This window comes from Oncorhynchus gorbuscha, unplaced genomic scaffold (genome assembly GCF_021184085.1).
Source record: "Oncorhynchus gorbuscha isolate QuinsamMale2020 ecotype Even-year unplaced genomic scaffold, OgorEven_v1.0 Un_scaffold_1543, whole genome shotgun sequence".
Lineage (NCBI taxonomy): Eukaryota > Metazoa > Chordata > Actinopteri > Salmoniformes > Salmonidae > Oncorhynchus > Oncorhynchus gorbuscha.
Window position 1 is genome coordinate 24,835 of NW_025746289.1, and position 20,251 is coordinate 45,085.

The following is a 20,251-nucleotide window of genomic DNA, read 5'->3' on the forward strand; positions in this document are numbered from 1 at the left end:
GTTTTTGTTGAGATAATGTGTTGGCAGATGCTTTGTCTCGTGTGTGGAAATGATTGTTGTATGTTTTGCAATGTGGTTGCTTTGTTGTTGTTGTAAGTATTCATTGGAATACTGTAGTCGCAACCCCTAGGGTTGCTCTTTTAAGGGTGGGAGTGTTACGGATACAGTTATCCTGTGTGTGTGTGTATCCTGTGTGTGTGTTTCTTTTCTCTCCTTCTCCCCTCACAGGTGAAAACCATCACTCCCCAATCAGTCAACAATCAATCATCAATCAGAAGACACACCTCCTCCTATTTCCTGACCTATCACAGTTCCTTCCCCATGGTTTAAAAACCCTATAGTTTGTTCTACAGCTCAGCTCAGCTCATCTCAATCTCTCTGTAAATGCCATGTCTGTAGGTCTCTGTGTTTCACTCTCGCTTTGTGTCTTAACCTCTCTTTTGTTTAAAGCACCTCCATAGCACTTTGTCATCACCTGTGAGTATTGTTTTTGGTTATGGTGTTTGTTTGTTGCTGGTGGGAAAAAGGGGAAACCAAGACAAATCGCCCATGGGCATACACTACCCGTAGGTGAACTTTGTTAAATACACTAGTTAGAACTGGGCAGACCACCCACTGTATTTTTGGTTAGTTAGTTAGTTGTTGTTAAAGTAGGCTAGTCTAGCTTAGGGGTGTGTTTTTGTATATTTATTGTTTCTTTCCTTGGGTCCAGCTCAGCCCCTTTTCCTGCTCCCCCCCATTACCGTGTGTTTATAAATAAACCTAGAGTTTGACGGTAGATTTCTGTTGTCGTGGTTATTTCGTGCACACTTTTACTTTGTCACAATAATAATTTGCATGAGTTATGTTACGGGTCTCATTACCATCCCCCCTAGACTGTCGGGCCAAAAGGGATTCGTAACAAACTTCTGACTTGAACTGTAGGTGTTCCTTTAGTCCAGTTGGGAAAGGGCAGTGTGGAGTGCGATTGGTTCGCGCATGCTCTGAGTACACCCCTGGTCTGATCCGGTGGCCTTGTGAATGTTGACCTTTTTAAAGGTCTTGCTCACATTGGCTACGGAGAGTATGCTCAACATGTTTGTACATACTCACAGAGTTTTTTTTCCTTAATGCTAAACTCAAATGGGAAGTTACATGCAGCCATTTAGGCAGCATATCAAACACAAGCAAGACACAGACAAAAAGTCTAATTAGCAATTTTATGTTATGTTTTCATCATTGCAAACATTGACGAGGCAGACAGGCAGTCAGTAGTGGTGTTTTTTCAGCAACTCTGGCTGGTGGCTATGCTATGGCAGCAACTACAGTACAAAGATTAGCCTACATCAGGGATAGGTAACTGGCAGGCCGCATGCAGCCCGCGGCCCCCCTTTTGTAGGCCTGCAACCGGTCAAAAGTCACTCTCACTCAGATATCATATGAAAAACTGCAAACAGTTCTCTCCAACCTAAGGCAAAATGTGTAGAATTTCAGGAAATGAGTTATAATGTTATAACATTTTAGTATCTTCTTTTGCTAGCAAGTTGGATGGGCCCCTCCAACAAATCTTCACTTAGGGCCCCCAAAAGGCCGGCTCTGACTGCATACGTGGAGATGGATGTGGGATGCAGACCTCTGAGCCACTGTGGCCCCTCCTGATGAGTTATGATTTTTTGTGTTGCCCATCCCTCACCTCATCACACAAAACACAAAGGGTGTTCTTTAATGGAAGCCTCTCCAAGACAATCCAGGTAGAATCAGGAATTCTACAGAGCAGCTGTCTAGGTCCCTTCATTTTTTCAATCTTTACTAACAACATGCAACTGGCGTGGAGTAAAGCCAGTGTGTTTCTGTATGCGGATGACTCAAAACTATAGACGTCAGATACTACAGAAACTGAAATGACTGCACTTAACAAAGAGCTGCAGTTAGTTTCAGGATGGGTGGCAAGGAATAAATTAGTATTTCAAAAATCTAAAAGCATTGTATTTGGGACAAATCATTCACTAAACCTCAACTACTGTAAATCTTATAATGAATAATGTGGAAATTGAGCAAGTTGAGGTGATTAAACTGCTTGGAGTATCCCTGGATTGTAAACTGTCATGGTCAAAACATATTGATACAACAGTAGCTAAGGTGGGGAGAAGTCTGTCCATAATAAAGTGGCACTCTGCTCTCGTAACAGCACTATCAACAAGGCAGGTCCTCCAGGCCCTAGTTTGTCCCACCTGGACTACTGTTCAGTTGTGTGTTCAGGTGCCACAAAGAAATGTGCATTTGGCTCCAAACAGGGCAGCACGGATGGCCCCTTGGATGTACACAGAGTTAACATTAATAATATGCATGTCAATCTCTAATGGCTCAAAGTGGAGGAGAGACTGACTTCAACACTACTTGCATTTGTGAGAGGCATTGACACCCATTCATACCCCACAAGACATGACACATTAGCAATAATTTCTAGTGAAAAATACACAAATATATGTTTTTTTTGTAGAAATGGCGTTTTGGAAATAAACTCTTCAAATGTACTTCTAGTATACCCTTGATTCTTCTGCATACTAAAAGGTACCCTGAGTATGCCTTGTCCCTGACCTGTGAGATGAGGAGTTGGCAGGAGGACAGCTCTCTTCCCGTCTCCTCCATCTTCCTATGACACTCCATCTGAAGGTTCTCCAGCTGACGACAGCGTTTCACCATGGACTTGACCTCCGACTTGATCTTACTGATGTAGAGACGTGCCACCGTAAACTCCTCCTCGATCGCACCTGTTATTTCCATCGGCTGGGGGAAGAGACAAAGATTACCATTATCATTGATTCAATATGTTCCTATTTGTTTGCTTTGGCAATGTATATGGTTACACTTTCCACGCCAATAAGGCCTTTTGAATTTGAGAGACAGAAAAAGGAGATAGAGAGCTGAACAGAGAGTAGGAGAGAGAATGAAAGACAGAAAGAAAGAGAATGAGGCAAAGAGAAAAACTTCTGCAGTTTATTTGTAAAAACAAACATCCATTATATTACAGATCATTTAGCAAACGCCACATCAATTACCATCTAAATATGACAACGGTGATCTCCCTGACAACTGGCATGCTGTACTTCCGCTGAGGGCCTTTTGGAGTGAAACTTCAAAGTAATGTTTTTAATACTAGAAAAAGATGAACTCTTAAAATCATAAAATGAGAGATAGATGTGCCTATCTGGGCCTGTATTCAGAAAGTATATCAGGAGTGCTGACTGGATCACGTTTGCCTTTTAGATCACAATGACTAAGATACAGTGGCAAGAAAAGGTATGTGAACCCTTTGGAAGTACCTGGGTTTCTGCATAAATTGGTCATAACATTTGATCTGATCTTCATCTAGGTCACAACAATAGACAAACACAGTCTGCTTAACCTAATAACACAAACAATTATGCGTTTTCATGCCTTTGTTGAACACACCGTGTAAACATTCACAGTGCAGGGTGGGAAAAGTATGTGAACCATTGGATTTAATAACTGGTTGACCCTCTGAAAGCAATAACCTCAACCAAATGTTTTCTGTAGCTGTTTTCTGCACAATGGTCAGGAGGAATTTTGGACCCTTCCTCTTTACATTACGTTTCAGTTCAGCAATATTCTTGGGACGTCTGGTGTGAAGTGCTCTCTTGAGGTCATGCCACAGCATCTCAATCGGGTTGAGGTCAGGACTCTGACTGGGCCACTCCAGAATGCGTATTTTCTGCTGTTGAAGCCATTCTGTTTATTTATTTCTGTATTTTAGGTCATTGTCCTGTTGATTCACCCATCTTCTGTTGAGCTTCAATTGGCGGACAGATAGCCTAACATTCTCCTGCAAAATGTCTTGATAAAATTGGGAATTCCTTTTTCTGTCGATGATAGCAAGCTGTCCAAACCCTGAGGCAGCAAAGCAGCCCCAAACCATGATGCTCCCTCCACCATACTTTACAGTTGGGATGAAGTTTTGATGTTGGTGTGCTGTGGCTTTTTTTCTCCACACATAAAGTTGTGTGTTCCTTCCGAACAACTCAACTGTAGTTTCATCTGTCAACAAAATATTTTGCCAGTAGCGTTGTGAAACATCCAGGTGCACTTTTGCAAACTTCAGATGTGCAGCAATGTTTTTTATGGACAGCAGTGTCCTCCGTGGTGTTGAACACCATTCTTGTTTAGTGTTTTACGTATTGTAGACTCGTCAACAGAGATGTTAGCATGTTCCAGAGATTTCTGTAAGTCTTTAGCTGACACATAACTTCATTGAGCTTTCTGCGCTGTGCTCTTGCAGTCATCTTTGCAGGTCGGCCAATCCTAGGGAGAGTAGCAACAGTGCTGAACTTTCTCCATGTATAAACAATTTGTCTTACCATGGACTGATGAACATCAAGGCTTTTAGAGATACTTTTGTAACCCTTTCCAGCTTCATGCAAGTCAACAATTCTTAATCGAAGGTCTGAGATCTCTTCTCGAGGCATGGTTCCCATCAGGCAATGCTTCTTGTGAATAGCAAACTCAAATATTGTGAGTGTTTTTTATAGGTCAAGGCAGCTCTACCCGACATCTCCAATCTCGTCTCATTGATTGAATTCCGGGTTAGTAGCTGACTCCTGACTCCAATTAGCTTTTGGAGAAGCCATTAGCCTAAGGGTTAACATACTTTTTCCTACCTACACTGTGAATGTTTAAATGATGTATTCAATATAGACAAGAAGTATGTTAATATGTGTGTTATTAGTTTAAGCACACTGTATTTGTCTATTGTTGTGACTTAGATGAATTATCAGATTGAACCAATTTATTCACATACTTTTTCTTGCCACTGTATATGGACTGGGGAACCTAGCCTCGACCTCCAGTGTTCTAGGAGAGTGTTTAGTGTCTAGATCAGCACTCCCATTTTTTATACAAGTGTACAGGCCGTACACGCTTAGAATTATTTGTGACTCAAGGAACCCTGGTGATCCTCGTGGAACCCCTGGAATTCCTTAAGCAACCATTGCTGGTCAATGGTTCATATTCGCACCTTCAGTTAGTTGAGGGGTTCATAGAGGAAACTTGAATGGTTCAATGTATGAACGGGTTCCTGGTGGAACCCTGGAGTGGAGGCGTGGCTTAGTAGTGGCGTGGCTTTGAGATAGGTGCGGCAGTTGGCCTAGTGGTTAGTGCGTTGGGCCAGTAACCAAAAGGTTGCTAGATTGAATCCCTGAGCTGACAAGGTAAAAATATGTTGTTCTGCCCCTGAACAAGGAAGTTAACCCACTGTTTCCCGGGAGGCTGTCATTGTAAATAAGAATTTGTTCTTAACTGACTCGCCTGGTTAAATAAAATAAAAATATAGATATCTTTTGGGCCACCTGTAACGACGTTCGTCTGTTGAATGATGAGAGTCAGACCGAAATGCAGCGTGTAGGTTACTCATGACTTTAATTAAAATAATCGCGGTACATGAAATAACTGATTATGAAAACAACAAACGAAACGTGAAATTTATTACAGCCTATCTGGTGACTACAACACCAAGACAGGAACAAACACCCACAAAATACAACGCGAAAGTCAGGCTGACTAAATACGGTTCTCAATTAGAGACAACGACAAGCACCTGACTCTGATTGAGAATCGCCCCAGGCAGCCAAGCCTAACTAGACACACCCCTAATCAGCCGCAATCCCAAATAATACAAACCCCAATACGAATACAACAAATATAAACCCATGTCACACCCTGGCCTACACAAACATATAACAAAAACACAAAATACAATGACCAAGGCGTGACACCACCTGTGAGAGCAAATGTCATTACTCTTAGGTTGTACTGCCATTAGACGTTAAGGTTGAACTCTGACAGTTTTGTAGTTTCAATTAAGCTAACAGAGGTGTATGATCCCCTCAAAAGCCTTTGCAAATCCCAAAGTTACCCCTTTATTACTGTATGTAATCAGCAGTGTTAATATTATATTAGAATATATACTGTAAAAAATACAAAAGAAACATTTTAATTTGCACAAACTTAACATGATGAACAGGAATGACATTTAAGCTAAAGGGTGACCAAAAATAAATATCTGAATGCCAAACCTCCAATAAGCTAGACCTTCAGTCTGATAGGCTGCCACCTCTACATTACATTATTAAAAATACCCCTTTCAGAAGGGGAACCTTTTTCATCGGGAAAGGTTCTGCCTGTACAGCAACCCAAATAGTTCTTTCAGGCACCTTAACTTCTATGAGGGTGCAGCAGGTAGCCTAGTGGTTACTGTGTTGGGCCAGTAACCGAAAAGGTTGCAAGATCAAATTCCTGAGCTGACATGGTTAACATTTGTTGTTCTGCCCCTGAACAAGGCAGTTAACTGTGGCCGTCTTTGTAGATAAGAATTTGCTCTTAACTGACTAGCCTGTTTTAAAAAAAGTGTAGTCTTGGTAATAGCAGACCACAGGAAGTTGGTGACACCTTAATTGGGGAGAATGGGCTTGTGGTAATGACTTGAGTGGAATCAGTGGAATGGTATCAAACAGATGGTTTCCAGGTGTTTGATTCTATTTGCTTCATTCTGGCCATTATTATGAGCTGTTCTCCCCTCAGCAGCCTCCACTGTAGCAGACGTACCAGTTTGATGTCCTTTTTGTTAAGTAAAAGTCAGGTATCAAGAATCAACAATCAAGCAAAGTGAAGTCAACTCAGAAATCATATTTGTACAACTAAAGTAAAGTACTGACCAGTTTGATGTCTTTGTTGCCTACAATGGCACTAAACTCAGAGAGGTCCCTCATTAGGCCGTTGAGAACCTCAGCGATGCGTTTCCTCTGATGACTGCTCACTTCCTGTAGACGAGACAGCTCCGCCTCAATTCGCATCAGGTGGGCCTGGAGTTGGGAGGAAAAGAAGAAGAGACTTACTTATATTTTTTTCATTTATCCTATCCCCCTGAGACACACACATCACCAAAGGAATAGAATGATAGATAGAACTGTAGATGGATGGATGCATGGATGGAGGAAAGGCACTGTAGAAATACACATTTAGATTGATGGATTTATCAAAAGGTTACAGTAATGCACATAGGGATGGACGGATGGCTGGTTGTGTGGATGGGCGGATGGGGACAGATGTACGTAAAGGACGGACGTCCCTCTGACGTACCATTTTCTTGGCCAGTTCCTCAGCCAGTAGTTTGTTCTGTAGACTCTTATCCTCCACCTCCTGGCACTTCTCGTCGTAGTTAACAGCAAGCTCCTCTAAGGCCTGTAGAACCTCCTTCACCTATAGACCACAAGTGAAATCAGTAACTGACTTTATTATTGTAATTTACTGGCTCTATATGTATTCAATTGTCAAAGAAATTCAATCAATCACTCAATTAATCGGCCAACCAACCTCCGCCTTGGCAATGTCACTCTCCATCTGTAGTCTGCCCAGTTCTGATGACACCTTCTCACTGTCCCCACGGGAGGAGACCAGGAGCTGGGAGTTACACAAAAACCCAATAACCATCACTCACTTATCTTCGATAGCTCCTTAGAGCATAGCTCCTCAACATTTGGGCCAGTTCCCCAGGCTGAATAACCATAACTATAGCATTAGAAATAAAATAAAAGTGATGACAAATTATCCAACGTGAGTTGAGTTCTCAATACAATTGCTAAATGAAATTACACTGAACAAAAATAACTGCAGCATGCAACAATTTCAAAGAGTTTTACTGAGTTACAGTTCAAGGAAATCAGTAAATTGTAATAAATTAATTCAGGCTTAATCTATGGATTTCACATGACTGGGAATACAGATACGCATCTGTTGATACTTTAAAAAAAGTAGGAGCCTGGATCAGAACACCAATCAGTATCTGGTGTGACCACCATTTGCATCATCTCCCTTGCAAAGAGTTGATCAAACTGTTGATTGTTGCCTGTGGAATGTTGTCCCACTCCTCCTCAATGGCTGTGTGATGTTGCTGGATATTGGCGGGAACTAGAACAGGCTGTCGTACAAGTCAATCCAGAGCATCCCAAACATGCTCAATGGGTGACATGTCTGATGAGTATGCAAGCCATGGAAGAACTGGGAGATTTTCAGCTTCCAGGAATTATGTACAGATCCTTGCGAAATGGGGCCATGAAGTGATGGTGGTGGATGAATGGCAGGACAATTGGCCTCAGGAGTTCATGATGGTATCTCTGTACATTCAAATTGCCATTGATAAAATGCATTTGTGTTCGCTGTCAGTAGCTTATCCCTGGCCTTAACCCCACTGTCACAATGGGGCATTTTGTTCACAACTTTGACATCAGAAAACCGCTCGACCACACAAGCCCCTAATTGCTGTCTGTCATCTGCCTGGTACAGTTGAAACCAAGATTCATCCGTGAAGTGCACACTTCTCCAGCGTGCCAGTGGCCATTGAAAGTGAGCATTTGCCCACTGAAGTAGGTTACGACAACGAACTGCAGTCTTGTCAATACCCTGGTGAGGCCGATGAGCACGCAGATCAGATTCCCTGACATGGTTTCTGATAGTTTGTGCAGAAATTCTGCATTTGTGCAATCCATAGTTTCATCAGCTGTCCGGGTGGCTGGTCTCAGACTATCCTGCAGGCGAAGAAGCCGGATTTAGAGGTCCTGGGATGGCGTGGTTACATGAGGTCTGCGGTAGTGAGGCCAGTTGGACGTACTGCCAAATTCTCTAAAACAACATTGGAGGCGGCTTATGGTAGAGAAATTAACATTCCATTCTCTGGTATCAGCTCTGGTGTACATTCCTGCAGTCAGCATGCCAATTGCACGCTCCCTCAAAACTTGAGACACCTGTGGCATTGTGTAGTGTGAATTATCTGCACCTTTTGAGTGGCCTTTTAATTGTCCCAGCACAAGGTGCACCTCGGTAATGATCATGCTGTAAAATCAGCTTCTGTCTGGTGGATGGGTTATCTTGGCAAATTAGTGCACAAAATTTGAGACAAATAAGCTTTTTGTGTGTATAGAACATTTCTGTGATCTTTTATTTCAGCTCATGAAACACTTTACATGTTGTGTTTATATTTTTGTTCAGTATAAATGAAATTAAATCACCCTGCAGATTCATTTTTCATTTGACAGTATTTTTGGCACAGATTTCCGCTCTTTTGCTTGATAAAAATGTCAATGAATCATCTCCTGCCAACTACTCAGTCTAAGTGGAGCTCATATGCGCTGAATAACAGAGGGATAGAGGAAGATAGATGAGGAGGAACATTGGGCTGAGTAGAGGGAGGGTGTTGTACCTCTTCCTGGTCCAGCATCTGCTCCTTCAGCTTCTCCGCCAGCTGACTCTGCTGGTTGATCTCATCATCCTGTGTACACACACACACACACACACACACACACACACACACACACACACACACACACACACACACACACACACACACACACACACACACACACACACACACACACACACACACACACACACACACACACACACACACACACACACACACACACACACACACACACACACACACACACACACACACACACACACACACACACACACACAGTGAAAACCAGGTATGTCATACAGAGCATTATGGGTAAAGTAGTTCATCATGCACATAGACAACCCACATGAAAAAATACTACCGCCCTGGGGCGGCAGGGTAGCCTAGTGGTTAGAGCATTGGACTAGTAACCGAAAGGTTTAAGTTCAAAATCCCCGAGCTGACAAAGTACAAAATCTGTCGTTCTGCCCCTGAACAGGCAGTTAACCCACTGTTCCTAGGCCGTCATTGAAAAAAAGAATTTGTTCTTAACTGACTTGCCTAGTAAAATAAAGGTAAAATTTAAAAAAAATATATATATATATAGGCTACATTGAATGATTGACCACATCAAATTACCTAGCTAGCTAAAGACAGGTCATGTCAATTTGGCTAGTTATGTTTTTTCTCAATCACGTACAAGCAATTTTGGGATCTGTGTTGAAACGTATCTATAGCAGAACAGCAAGTGTATGTAAACTTCTGACCCACTCGAATTGTGATACAGTGAATTATAAGTGAAATAATCTGTCTGAAAAATGACTTGTCATGCACAAAGTAGATGTCCTAACCGACTTGCCAAAACTATAGTTTGTTAACAAGACATTTGTGGAGTGGTTGAAAAACGAGTTTTAATGACTCCAACCTAAGTGTATGTAAACTTCCGACTTCAACTGTAAGTATGGCTGTAATAATCTTTTTGCAGGCAGTTATGTTCTTTTGATGCATCAATATCTATCCTGCAATTTTGACAGTATAATATAGCTTCGATTAATGTATTTATGTTTTGAGAAGGCTGTTTAGCAAAAAGTTCTTTAATGCATGTTGGGAACTCTGTTTTGAAAATCGATTTTTTTTAAATGATTGAGAAAAGCTATAACAAGCTAACTTTCAGGGGATGAACTAGATAGCTAGTGATCTCATTGATTGATTTGCTTGACATCTAGTAGTGGTGATGACAGTAGTCAAACTGGAACTTTACCTGAATGAGTTTTGACTCAAATACTTGTCGATGTCAAGCTCTTTCCAAAACAAAAGCCTAATCTCTGACGAAGCAAGATAAATGACACAAGTTGTTTGCTTAGCTAGCTATCTACAGTACATGCCAAATAGGTAGGCCAACCACACGTATCTAAAAATACATGATCAATTGATGATCAATTGATAACAACCTATATTATTCTACAGTATACTACAAAATTCCATAGTGTGTGCTACACATGATCGAGGGATACTACAATGTAGTATAGTATTTTACCAGAGGATGCTGGTGGGAGGAGCTATAGTAAACTGTAGTATTTTTTATGTGGGAATGACACTCCACTTATGTCACATCATGCACCAACTTCAAATAGATGTTACATTTTGTGTGTGAACCCCCTCACCTTGTCGTCCAGCTGCTTGTAGAGCTTGCGTATCTCCTCCTCATACTTCTGTCTTTCCTCCTCTGAAATCCTGATCACTATAGAGGAGGAACTGTCTTCTCTAGGCAGCCGACTCAGACCGGAGGAGGAGCTCTCTTCTCTGGGGAGCCGACCCAGACTGTCTTCTCTGGGTATCAGACACTCAAGAGGCACAGCACCAGGACACAACTGATCCAGCTCTGAGTCCTCCTCATCTGAGGGAGGGACAATGGATCATGAGAAGGACAGGCCTCATCGGGGGAGGTATGGGTGTAGGGGTGGGTGCGTGTGCGTGTGCGTGTGCGTGTGCGTGTGCGTGTGCGTGTGCGTGTGCGTGTGTGTGTGTGTGTGTGTGTGTGTGTGTGTGTGTGTGTGTGTGTGTGTGTGTGTGTGTGTGTGTGTGTGTGTGTGTGTGTGTGTGTGTGTGTGTGTGTGTGTGTGTGTGTGTGAGATCTTCTTTAGGGCTAGCCAAGGAGGCCCGATGTGTGTGTCCCTCTCTTTATGTGGATCTGGAGCAGCAGACAAAGTGTCTACAGTCTAAAATATATGAGTCCATGTGTGTCTTGAGTATGTGTGTGTCTACAGTATATAATGTGCCTCTTAGGAGATGTTCATTTTTTTCTTTACCCTTTATTTAACTAGGCAAGTCAGTTAAGAACAAATTCCTATTTACAATGACAGCCTAGGAACAGTGGGTTAACTGCCTTGTTCAGGGGCAGAACAACAGATTCTTACCTTGTCAACTCAGGGATTTGATTTAACAACCTTTCGGTTACTAGTCCAATGTTTTTGTGCATGCATGTGTGTGTGTCTCGGTGTCTATGTGCCTGTGTGCCGGTGTGCGTGTCCGTAGGTGGTCTCACCATTCATCCACCTGTTAAGCTCAGACTCCAGCCTCTGTACCGTCTCATTCATCATCCTGTTCTTCTCCTTCTCCTTCTCATACTTCTTCTTCCACTGTTCTGCCGTCAGCTCCAGATTCACTGACGCTGTGTTCCTGATCGTCTTAGCTCTGGGGGGATAGAGAGAGACAGAGGAGATGGTAGTGAGGCATAAGGCTGTATGAGTTAGGTAGAGATTGTGTAATTGTATGGATTCTATTTTTCTGGATTGCCTTAGTGATTCAATGGAACACGCATAGGTAATGACTCAGTTGGATGAAAGATGTAGGAGAATGTAGTGATGTATAGATAGGCTCTGTAATTTTGACATGACATTGTTCTTAGGTACAGATTCTATAATTTTATAGATTCACTCTTGCCTAAATCTGTCCAGAATAAGCCCAATGTGTTTATACGGGTTTAAAGGGGAATGGAAACACTATGAATTAAAACGCCAGCTAACTGTAACTGTAAATCGCCATATTAGCATTGTTGCGTCACTGGCATGAGAGAACATATTGGAACTCCCAAAAAGGTCTGATTTTACTGAGTCTGAGAAGGAGTTTATGACAGAGAATTAAATCATTTAAGTTAGGGAGCCAATAATCCTACTGAAGCCATTCATGTTTGAGCCGATCGTTGCCCCAGATCTCGTAGCAGTAACAACACATATAGTATATGCTGCCTGAAACACCTCAGCTAGAGGGTCGGCGTAGGCAAACACAAACTGGTGTGAGTGGGGATGCTGCCAGGTAATGGCTAGAGTAGATGTGTGTGTGTTGTAGAGAGATGGTGGTGATACAGCACAAAATCCGGGAGATGGTGGCTGTTATTACATCCAGTCAGAGGTTCCTGTCAATCTCTCTGGATAGCGATGTATTTACTGGACGTGTCGGTGCTCAAAATATATAATCGGTATCCTATAACAATGTTGAGCATCAGCGCTGTTTGACGCGTTGGTAACACATTTACATTTAGATCAGACGACCGGGGTTCCAATCGCAGACAACATCATGATTCATGAAATCTAATTCTAACCTATAATGGGGCGTGCTCATTATACATTTACATTTAAGTCATTTAGCAGACATTATAAATACATTGTGATTAAGTTTCGGTAGCAGGCTAACTTTTTTAAATTATTTTGTTTGCAGAGCATACAGGCTGGCAGTTTATCACCATTTCACCCTATGGGCAAAAGAGAGAATTGGACGAGATGTATGGCGTCTCATCCCTGCGTGTGTCGTTTCTTCCATAAGGCATGCATAGCCAGAAGCAAAGGCATTGAATAAAAGTTTGAATTAAACCAGTTAAACCAGTTAATTTAGTCAATCTAGCCTAGCCTAAACCATATGACATTAGTTTTCCATATCTCCCCACTGACAATTCACCACATTCTTTATGATAGAATTATTATTACATTATCCACTTTTTGGACGTTAGAGTTTTGGGAAGGCAAAAGTCTTTGGAGACAAAGGGACATTCCTTTATCCAATACTGGAGAGTAGAGAGAGAGAGTCCTCTCCTGCTTAATTTAGGACCAGGTGTGGAGGTGTCAAAACCCAGCATCTAGTGGATGCTCACAGGTGAGTCATGACAACTACATGACCAAAAGTATGTGGAGACCAGGTGTTCAACCATCTCATTACAAATTCATGGGAATTAATATGGAGTTTGGTCTCCCCTTTGCTGCTATAACAGACTCCACTCTTCTGGGAATGCTTTCCACTAGATGTTGGACCATTGTTGTACCCCAAACTGTTGCCACAAAGTTGTAAGCACAGAATCGTCTAAAATGTCATTGCACGCTGTACCGTTAAGATATCCCTACACTGGAACTAAAGGGGCCAAGCCAAACCATGAAAAACAACCCCAGATCGTTATTCCACCTCCACCAAACTTTACAGTTACATTTGGGCAGGTAGCGTTCTCCTGGCATCTGCCAAACTCAGATTTGTCTGTCAGACTACCAGACAGTGAAGAGTTATTCATCACTCCAGAGAATGCGTTTCCATTGCTCCAGAGTTCAATGGCGGCGAGCTTTACACCACTCCAACCGACGGTCCTGTTCTGTGAGGTTGTGTGGCATACCATTTCGCAGCTGAGCCGTTGTTGTTCCTAGATGTTTCCACTTCACAATAACAGCACTTACAGTTGAAAGGGGCAGATTTAGCTGGGCAGAAATTTGATGAACTTACTTGTTGGAAAGGTGGCATCCTACGACAGTGCCACATTGAAAGTCACTGAGCTCTTCAATAAGGCCATTCTACTGCCAATGTCTGTCTATGGAGATTGCATGGCTGTGTGCTCGATTTTATACACCTGTCAGCAACGGGTATGGCTGAAATAGCCGAATCCACTATTTTGAAGGAGTGTCCATATACCTTTCTATATATACTGTATATTGATGTTTTGCCAAAATTATATAGTTACTCCTCTAAATAAAATCGATCAAAAGAGAGAATGACTTAGCCACAGACGATCATTAGCTTCTTTCTGGATTGTTTCAAATCAAGTCGGTAGGCCTATGCCTATTTGGGAAGCTCGCAATTTTCGATGACAATGTGACAATATACCAAGTTGATTATTGAGTTGTGGCTGTCAGTAATAAGCATCTATGAGTAAAGATAATGTGTCTTGAGTATAATTTTAAATATGAGACAAGGAGAAGGGTGTGTGGCTAAGATATGGCTCATCTCTCTTCAGAATGTATGCAATCAGCTGTTTCATGACAATTGTTGTGCATTCATTGTTTTATTGTGTGAATATTTGCCCTTTCATTGTTTATTTTTTATAAATTCCACAAGCACATATGGCCTAGTAAATGTACCGTTGATCCCAGTCACATTAATTTCTGTGAATGCATGTATTAATTACATTAGCTTACTGTTCTCATTCTCAGAGAGAAAAGGTGTTTGCATAGTTCACAACCTGCTACACTTGTGAGAAAAAGGTTTTGATAAATTTCATAACCATTTGAGTTGTCTTCTTTGGAGTGCTCCTGTCATGTTTTGTCTTAGATTGTCTTGTCATTTTGCTTTTCCCTCTGTTCATTTTCCCCCTGCTGGTCTTTTTAGGTTCGTTCCCCTTTTTCTCTCTCCCTTCCTCTCTCTCTTCTCTCTATCGTTCCGTTCCTGCTCCCAGCTGTTCCTATTCCCCTAATCAATCATTTAGTCTTCCCACACCTGTTCCTTATCTTTTCCCCTGATTAGAGTCCCTATTTCTTCCCTTGTTTTCCGTTCCTGTCCTGTCGGATCCTTGTCTATTGTTCACCGTGCTGTGTCTATGTATCGCCCTGTCGTGTCGTGTTTCCCTCAGATGCTGCGTGGTGAGCAGGTGTCTGAGTCTGCTACGTTCAAGTGCCTTCCCGAGGCAACCTGCAGTTCTTGATCAAGTCTCCAGTCTGTTCTCGTCATTACGAGTAGTATTATGCCTTTTGATTGTAAAGTTACTTTACTGGATTAAAAAGCTCTGTTTTCGCCAAGTCGCTTTTGGGTCCTCATTCACCTGCATAACAGCTCCATGTGAGCAATGAGCATGTGTCCGTTTCTCTATCCTGATAATGCACTCATAGCAGTACCTGGCCTGCTGCACCCAAATGTAGGAAAGGGATGTCTGATTTCTGATTGTATTAACTCACCACGTCTACCACTATTAAGATGAGCCTCTCAGTAATTTTTCCTTCACCTCATAGCCGACAGTCTGTTTTTCTAACATCCATTGCGAATGATAATAGTTCCTCACAAGCTAGGTTTTCATCCTTTTGGCAACATCGTTGGAATATTGTAGTCTGCATAAAAAGCATTTTCCCACCAGAGATGTGTTTCCATCCAAGTGACTTGTTGTGGATAAAAGGCTGTGCGTGATGACATAGTGCACATAAACATTTTAAAAATACAAGTTAAATGGGTTCCCATCGTATTTTCAACTCTACTGATTATTTTAGTCACAAAAGAAAATGTGCGTTAAATTATAGCGAATGTGCCACTCTGGTCTTGGCACATGTGTTCTAGCCAACAGCTGGCAGATACAGTGTGGGTATAGCCTACATGATGAGATTATTATGGACAAAATAGTGAGTTTGTCTTTAATTGTCAAGCCAAGCATCGATCATCATGTCAGCAGAATAAGATCCTCGATATTTATTGTAGTGAAGCTTCAAGCTTATCACCATATACTTTCACCACCCTGTGAAATTCACCATAATGTATTTCATCTGTAATAGAGGGTTTCCCAACCTTGTGAAGATACTGGAGGAAACAGGTAGAAAAGTATCTATATCCAAAGTAAAATTAGTCCTATATCGACATAACCTGAAAGACCCCTCAGCAAGGAAGAAGCCACTGCTCCAAAACCACCATAAAAAGCCAGACTACTGTTTGCAACTGCACATGGGGACAAAGATCGTACTTTTTGGAGAAATGTCCTCTGGTCTGATAAAACAAAAATAGAACTCTTTGGCCATAATGACCATTGTTATGTATGGAGGAAAAAGGGGGAGGCTTGAAAACTGAGGAACACCATTCAACCGTGAAGCACGGGGGTGGAAGCATCATGTTGCGTGCGTGCTTTGCTGCAGGAGGGACGGGTGCACTTCACAAAATAGATGGCATCATGAGGTAGGAAAAGTATGTGAATATATTGAAGCAACATCTCAAGACATCAGTTAAAGCTTGGTCACAAATGGGTCTTCGAAATGGACAATGACCCCAAGCATACTTCCAAAGTTGTGGCAAATGGCTTAAGGACGACAAAGTCAAGCTATTGGAATGAACGTTGTCTACTCCTTTCATCTGCAAAACCCCCAGTCTTGCTCATTATTCAGTACTTGGCTAATGTGTTTGTAAACTTCCGACTTAAACTGTATTTAAAAATATATTTGAATACATATCTCAGGAAGTGACTAATTTCTGAAACTATTGGATTGGTTGCCTTCAACTAATGGCAGGGCTGTATCTGAAACTACATGTGGAAGATAGAAATAGAATGAATAGAGCACACACAATCTCCTATCAGGTATGCACAATGCCGTTGGGGGTACCCCAGATAAAAATGTGATTCACATTTTCAAACAGTCCAATTTTCCAACAGGCTATACATCTAGGTGCGTTTTTCCCTCACCTGAGTAGCCTCGTTTCACTGCCAAAAATCAAATTGAGCCATCTAGTGTTCAGCGAAATAACGACATAATGTCAAAAACAGGTAGCCTAGTCAAATAACTAACATCCAATCACATTAACCATTACTATCTCGCAGGAATTCCACTAACGGTCCGTACGTAGCCAAACGTAGCTGCTGCTCATGTTGGTATCTGTACTGATGGCTCAAAAGCCATAACAGGGAGACATAGTGGAGTGGTAACACGAGTGGTGCAAGCAGTTGCTCCTGACGTCACTTGGGTACACTGCAGCATCCACCGAGAGGCTCTTGCTGCCAAGGGAATGCCTGACAGCTTGTGAGATGTTTTGTACACTGCAGTGAAAATGGTGTATTTTGTTAAAACCAGGCCCTTGAACTCTTGTGTATTTTCTGCATTTTTCAATGACATAGGAAGTGACCATGTAACACTTTTACAACATACAGAAGTCCACTGGTTAAATTGAGAGACGAGCTTAAAGTTTTCTTTACTGACCATAATTTTCACTTGTCTGACCGCTTGCATGATGACTAGCTTCTCATACGACTGGCCTATCTGGGTGATGTTTTTTCTCGCCTGAATGATCTGAATCTAACTGTACTCAATGTGCGGGACAAAATTGAGGCTATGATTAAGAAGTTGGAACTCTTCTCTGTCTGCATTAACAAGGACAACACACAGGTCTTTTCATCATTGTATGATTTTTTTGTGTGCTTACAGACAATGTCAAATAGCGAAGCACCTGAGTGAGTTGGGTGCGCAATACATTATCCTTTTCATGCCCTGCCTCCAGTCCACTTACCGATATCTGAACAAGAGAACCTCATCGAAATTGCAACAAGCGGTTCTGTGAAAATTCAATCAGAAGCCACTGCCAGATTTCTGGATTGGGCTGCACTCAGATTATCCTGCCTTGGCAAACCACACTGTTAAGACACTGACACCCTTTATTTGACCTTTATTTAACTATGCAAGTCAGTTAAGAACAAATTCTTATTTTCAATGATTGCCTAGGAACAGTTAACTGCTTTGTTCAGGGGCACAACAACATACTTTTACCTTGTCAGCTCAGGGATTCGATCTTGCAACCTTTCGGTTACAAGTACAACACTCTAACCACTAGGCTACCTGCCACCCCAGATTCTCGGCCCTCACTAGCTACAGTAGCTAGCTTGCTGAGGACACTGCAATAACTCAGCAGCAAACACAGGCAGCTGTTGGAAACTAGCTAATCCATTGTGATTTTATTATCATATTAATACCAGCTACAGTGGTTAGCTAGTGTGGAAGAATTATTTAGTGTTGTGTGCATTGCATCTGTGCACTTAGCTAGCTACCATCCGTGGATAAACTGAGAAAATACCCTATTCTTTATTCTTTTTGTTAGCTCCCCCACGCGGGGGTTCATGCTCTCTGATTGGCTCAAAGTCAACTTGTTGGCCACTGATGACTGTTGCGATTCTACAGTTGTGGCCAAAAGTTTTGATAATGACACAAATATTACTCTTCACAAAGGCTGCTGCCTCAGTTTGTATGATGGCAATTTGCATATACTCCAGAATGTTATGAAGAGTGCTCAAATGAATTGCAATTAATTGCCAAATCCCTCTTTGCCATGCAAATTAACTGAATCCCCACAAAAACATTTCCACTGCATTTCAGCCCTGCCACAAAAAGACCAGCTGACATCATGTCAGTGATTATCTCGTTAACACAGGTGTGAGTGTTGACGAGGACAAGGCTGGTGATCACGCTGTCATGCTGATTGAGTTCGAATAACAGACTGGAAGCTTCAAAAGGTGGGTGGTGCTTGGAATCATTGTTCTTCCTCTGTCAACCATGGTTACCTGCAAGGAAACACGTGCCGTCAGGATATTGCTGCCAGTAAGATTGCACCTAAATCAACCATTTATCGGATCGTCAAGAACTTCAAGGAGAGCGGTTCAATTGTTGTGAAAGCTTCAGGGCGTCCAAGAAAGTCCAGCAAGCCCCAGGACCGTCTCCTAAAGTTGATTCACCTGTGGGATCGGGGCACCACCAGTACAAAGCTTGCTCAGGAATGGCAGCAGGCAGGTGTGAGTGCATCTGCACACACAGTGAGGCGAAGACTTTTGGTGGATGGCCTGTGGTCAAGAAGAGCAGCAAAGAAGGCACTTCTCTCCAGGAAAAACATCAGGGACAGACTGATATTCTGCAAAAGGTACAGGGATTGGACTGCTGAGGACTGGGGTAAAGTCATTTTCTCTGATGAATCCCCTTTCCGATTGTTTGGGGCAACCGGAAAAAAGCTTGTCTGGAAAAGACAAGATGAGCGCTACCATCAGTCCTGTGTCATGCCAACAGTAAAGCATCCTGAGACCATTCATGTGTGGGGTTGCTTCTCAGCCAAGGGAGTGGGCTCCCTCACAATTTTGCCGAAGAACACAGCCATGAATAAAGAATGTTACCAACACATCCTCTGAGAGCAACATCTCCCAACCATTCAGGAACAGTTTGGTGACGAACAATGCCTTTTCCAGCATGATGGAGCACGTTGCCATAAGGCAAAAGTGATAACCAAGTGACACGGGGAACAAAACATCAATATTTTGGGTCCATGGCCAGGAATATCCCCAGACCTTAATCCCATTGAGAACTTGTGGTCAATCCTCAAGAGGCGGGTGGACAAAAAAAAACACACACTCCAAGCATTGATTATTTATGAATGGGCTGCCATCAGTCAGGATGTGGCCCAGAAGTTCATTGACAGCAAGTAAGGGCGGATTGCAGAGGTCTTGAAAAAGAAGGGTCAACACTGCAAATATTGACTCTTTGCATCAACCGCATGTAATTGTCAATAAAGGCCTTTGACACTTATGAAAGGCTTGTAATTATACTTCAGTAGCCCATAGTAACATCTGACAAAAATATCTAAAGACACTGAGGCAGCAGACTTTGTGAAAAGTTATATTTGTGTCATTCTCAAAAGTTTTGGCCACGACTGTACAAGTAGAATCGGTAGGTTCGCCGCCTCTGGGTTGGAACGCAGCAGGTACCACTTTTGTTCTTTCAAGAGTAGGAACAGCCTACCACTGTTATAAGTACCTATCAGAAGTGAGATTCTCGTGTTTGAGTTTATTTGAGTTTATTTTATTTTTACAGGGACAGTGCACATTAATCAATGTTTCAATAAAAGTGCCGGTTTTAGCCAGCCGGCTAATTTTCAACCTCAGTCACTGAGCAGGTTATTAAAAACAATTGCAATACAGACAATCAATGAGGAGTGAGCACACGCAGAGCAACATAGGACAAGTAAGACATAGCATACAGACAGAGCAACATAGCA

At 42.2% G+C, this 20,251-nt stretch overlaps 1 protein-coding gene across 1 annotated transcript in view; it reads right to left on the reverse strand.

Moving 5' to 3' along the window:
• The window catches only part of LOC124023207 (kinesin heavy chain-like), a 107,162-nt gene that overhangs the window by 14,522 nt on the left and 72,389 nt on the right, over positions 1-20,251 (reverse strand). The window contains exons 11-17 of the mRNA XM_046337743.1: positions 11,772-11,920; positions 10,891-11,123; positions 9,248-9,316; positions 7,366-7,452; positions 7,132-7,251; positions 6,708-6,854; positions 2,578-2,766 (exon numbers count right to left, since the gene is read on the reverse strand). Of these exons, the coding sequence (XP_046193699.1) occupies positions 2,578-2,766; positions 6,708-6,854; positions 7,132-7,251; positions 7,366-7,452; positions 9,248-9,316; positions 10,891-11,123; positions 11,772-11,920 (994 nt within the window). The remainder of the gene's footprint in view (positions 1-2,577; positions 2,767-6,707; positions 6,855-7,131; positions 7,252-7,365; positions 7,453-9,247; positions 9,317-10,890; positions 11,124-11,771; positions 11,921-20,251) is intronic.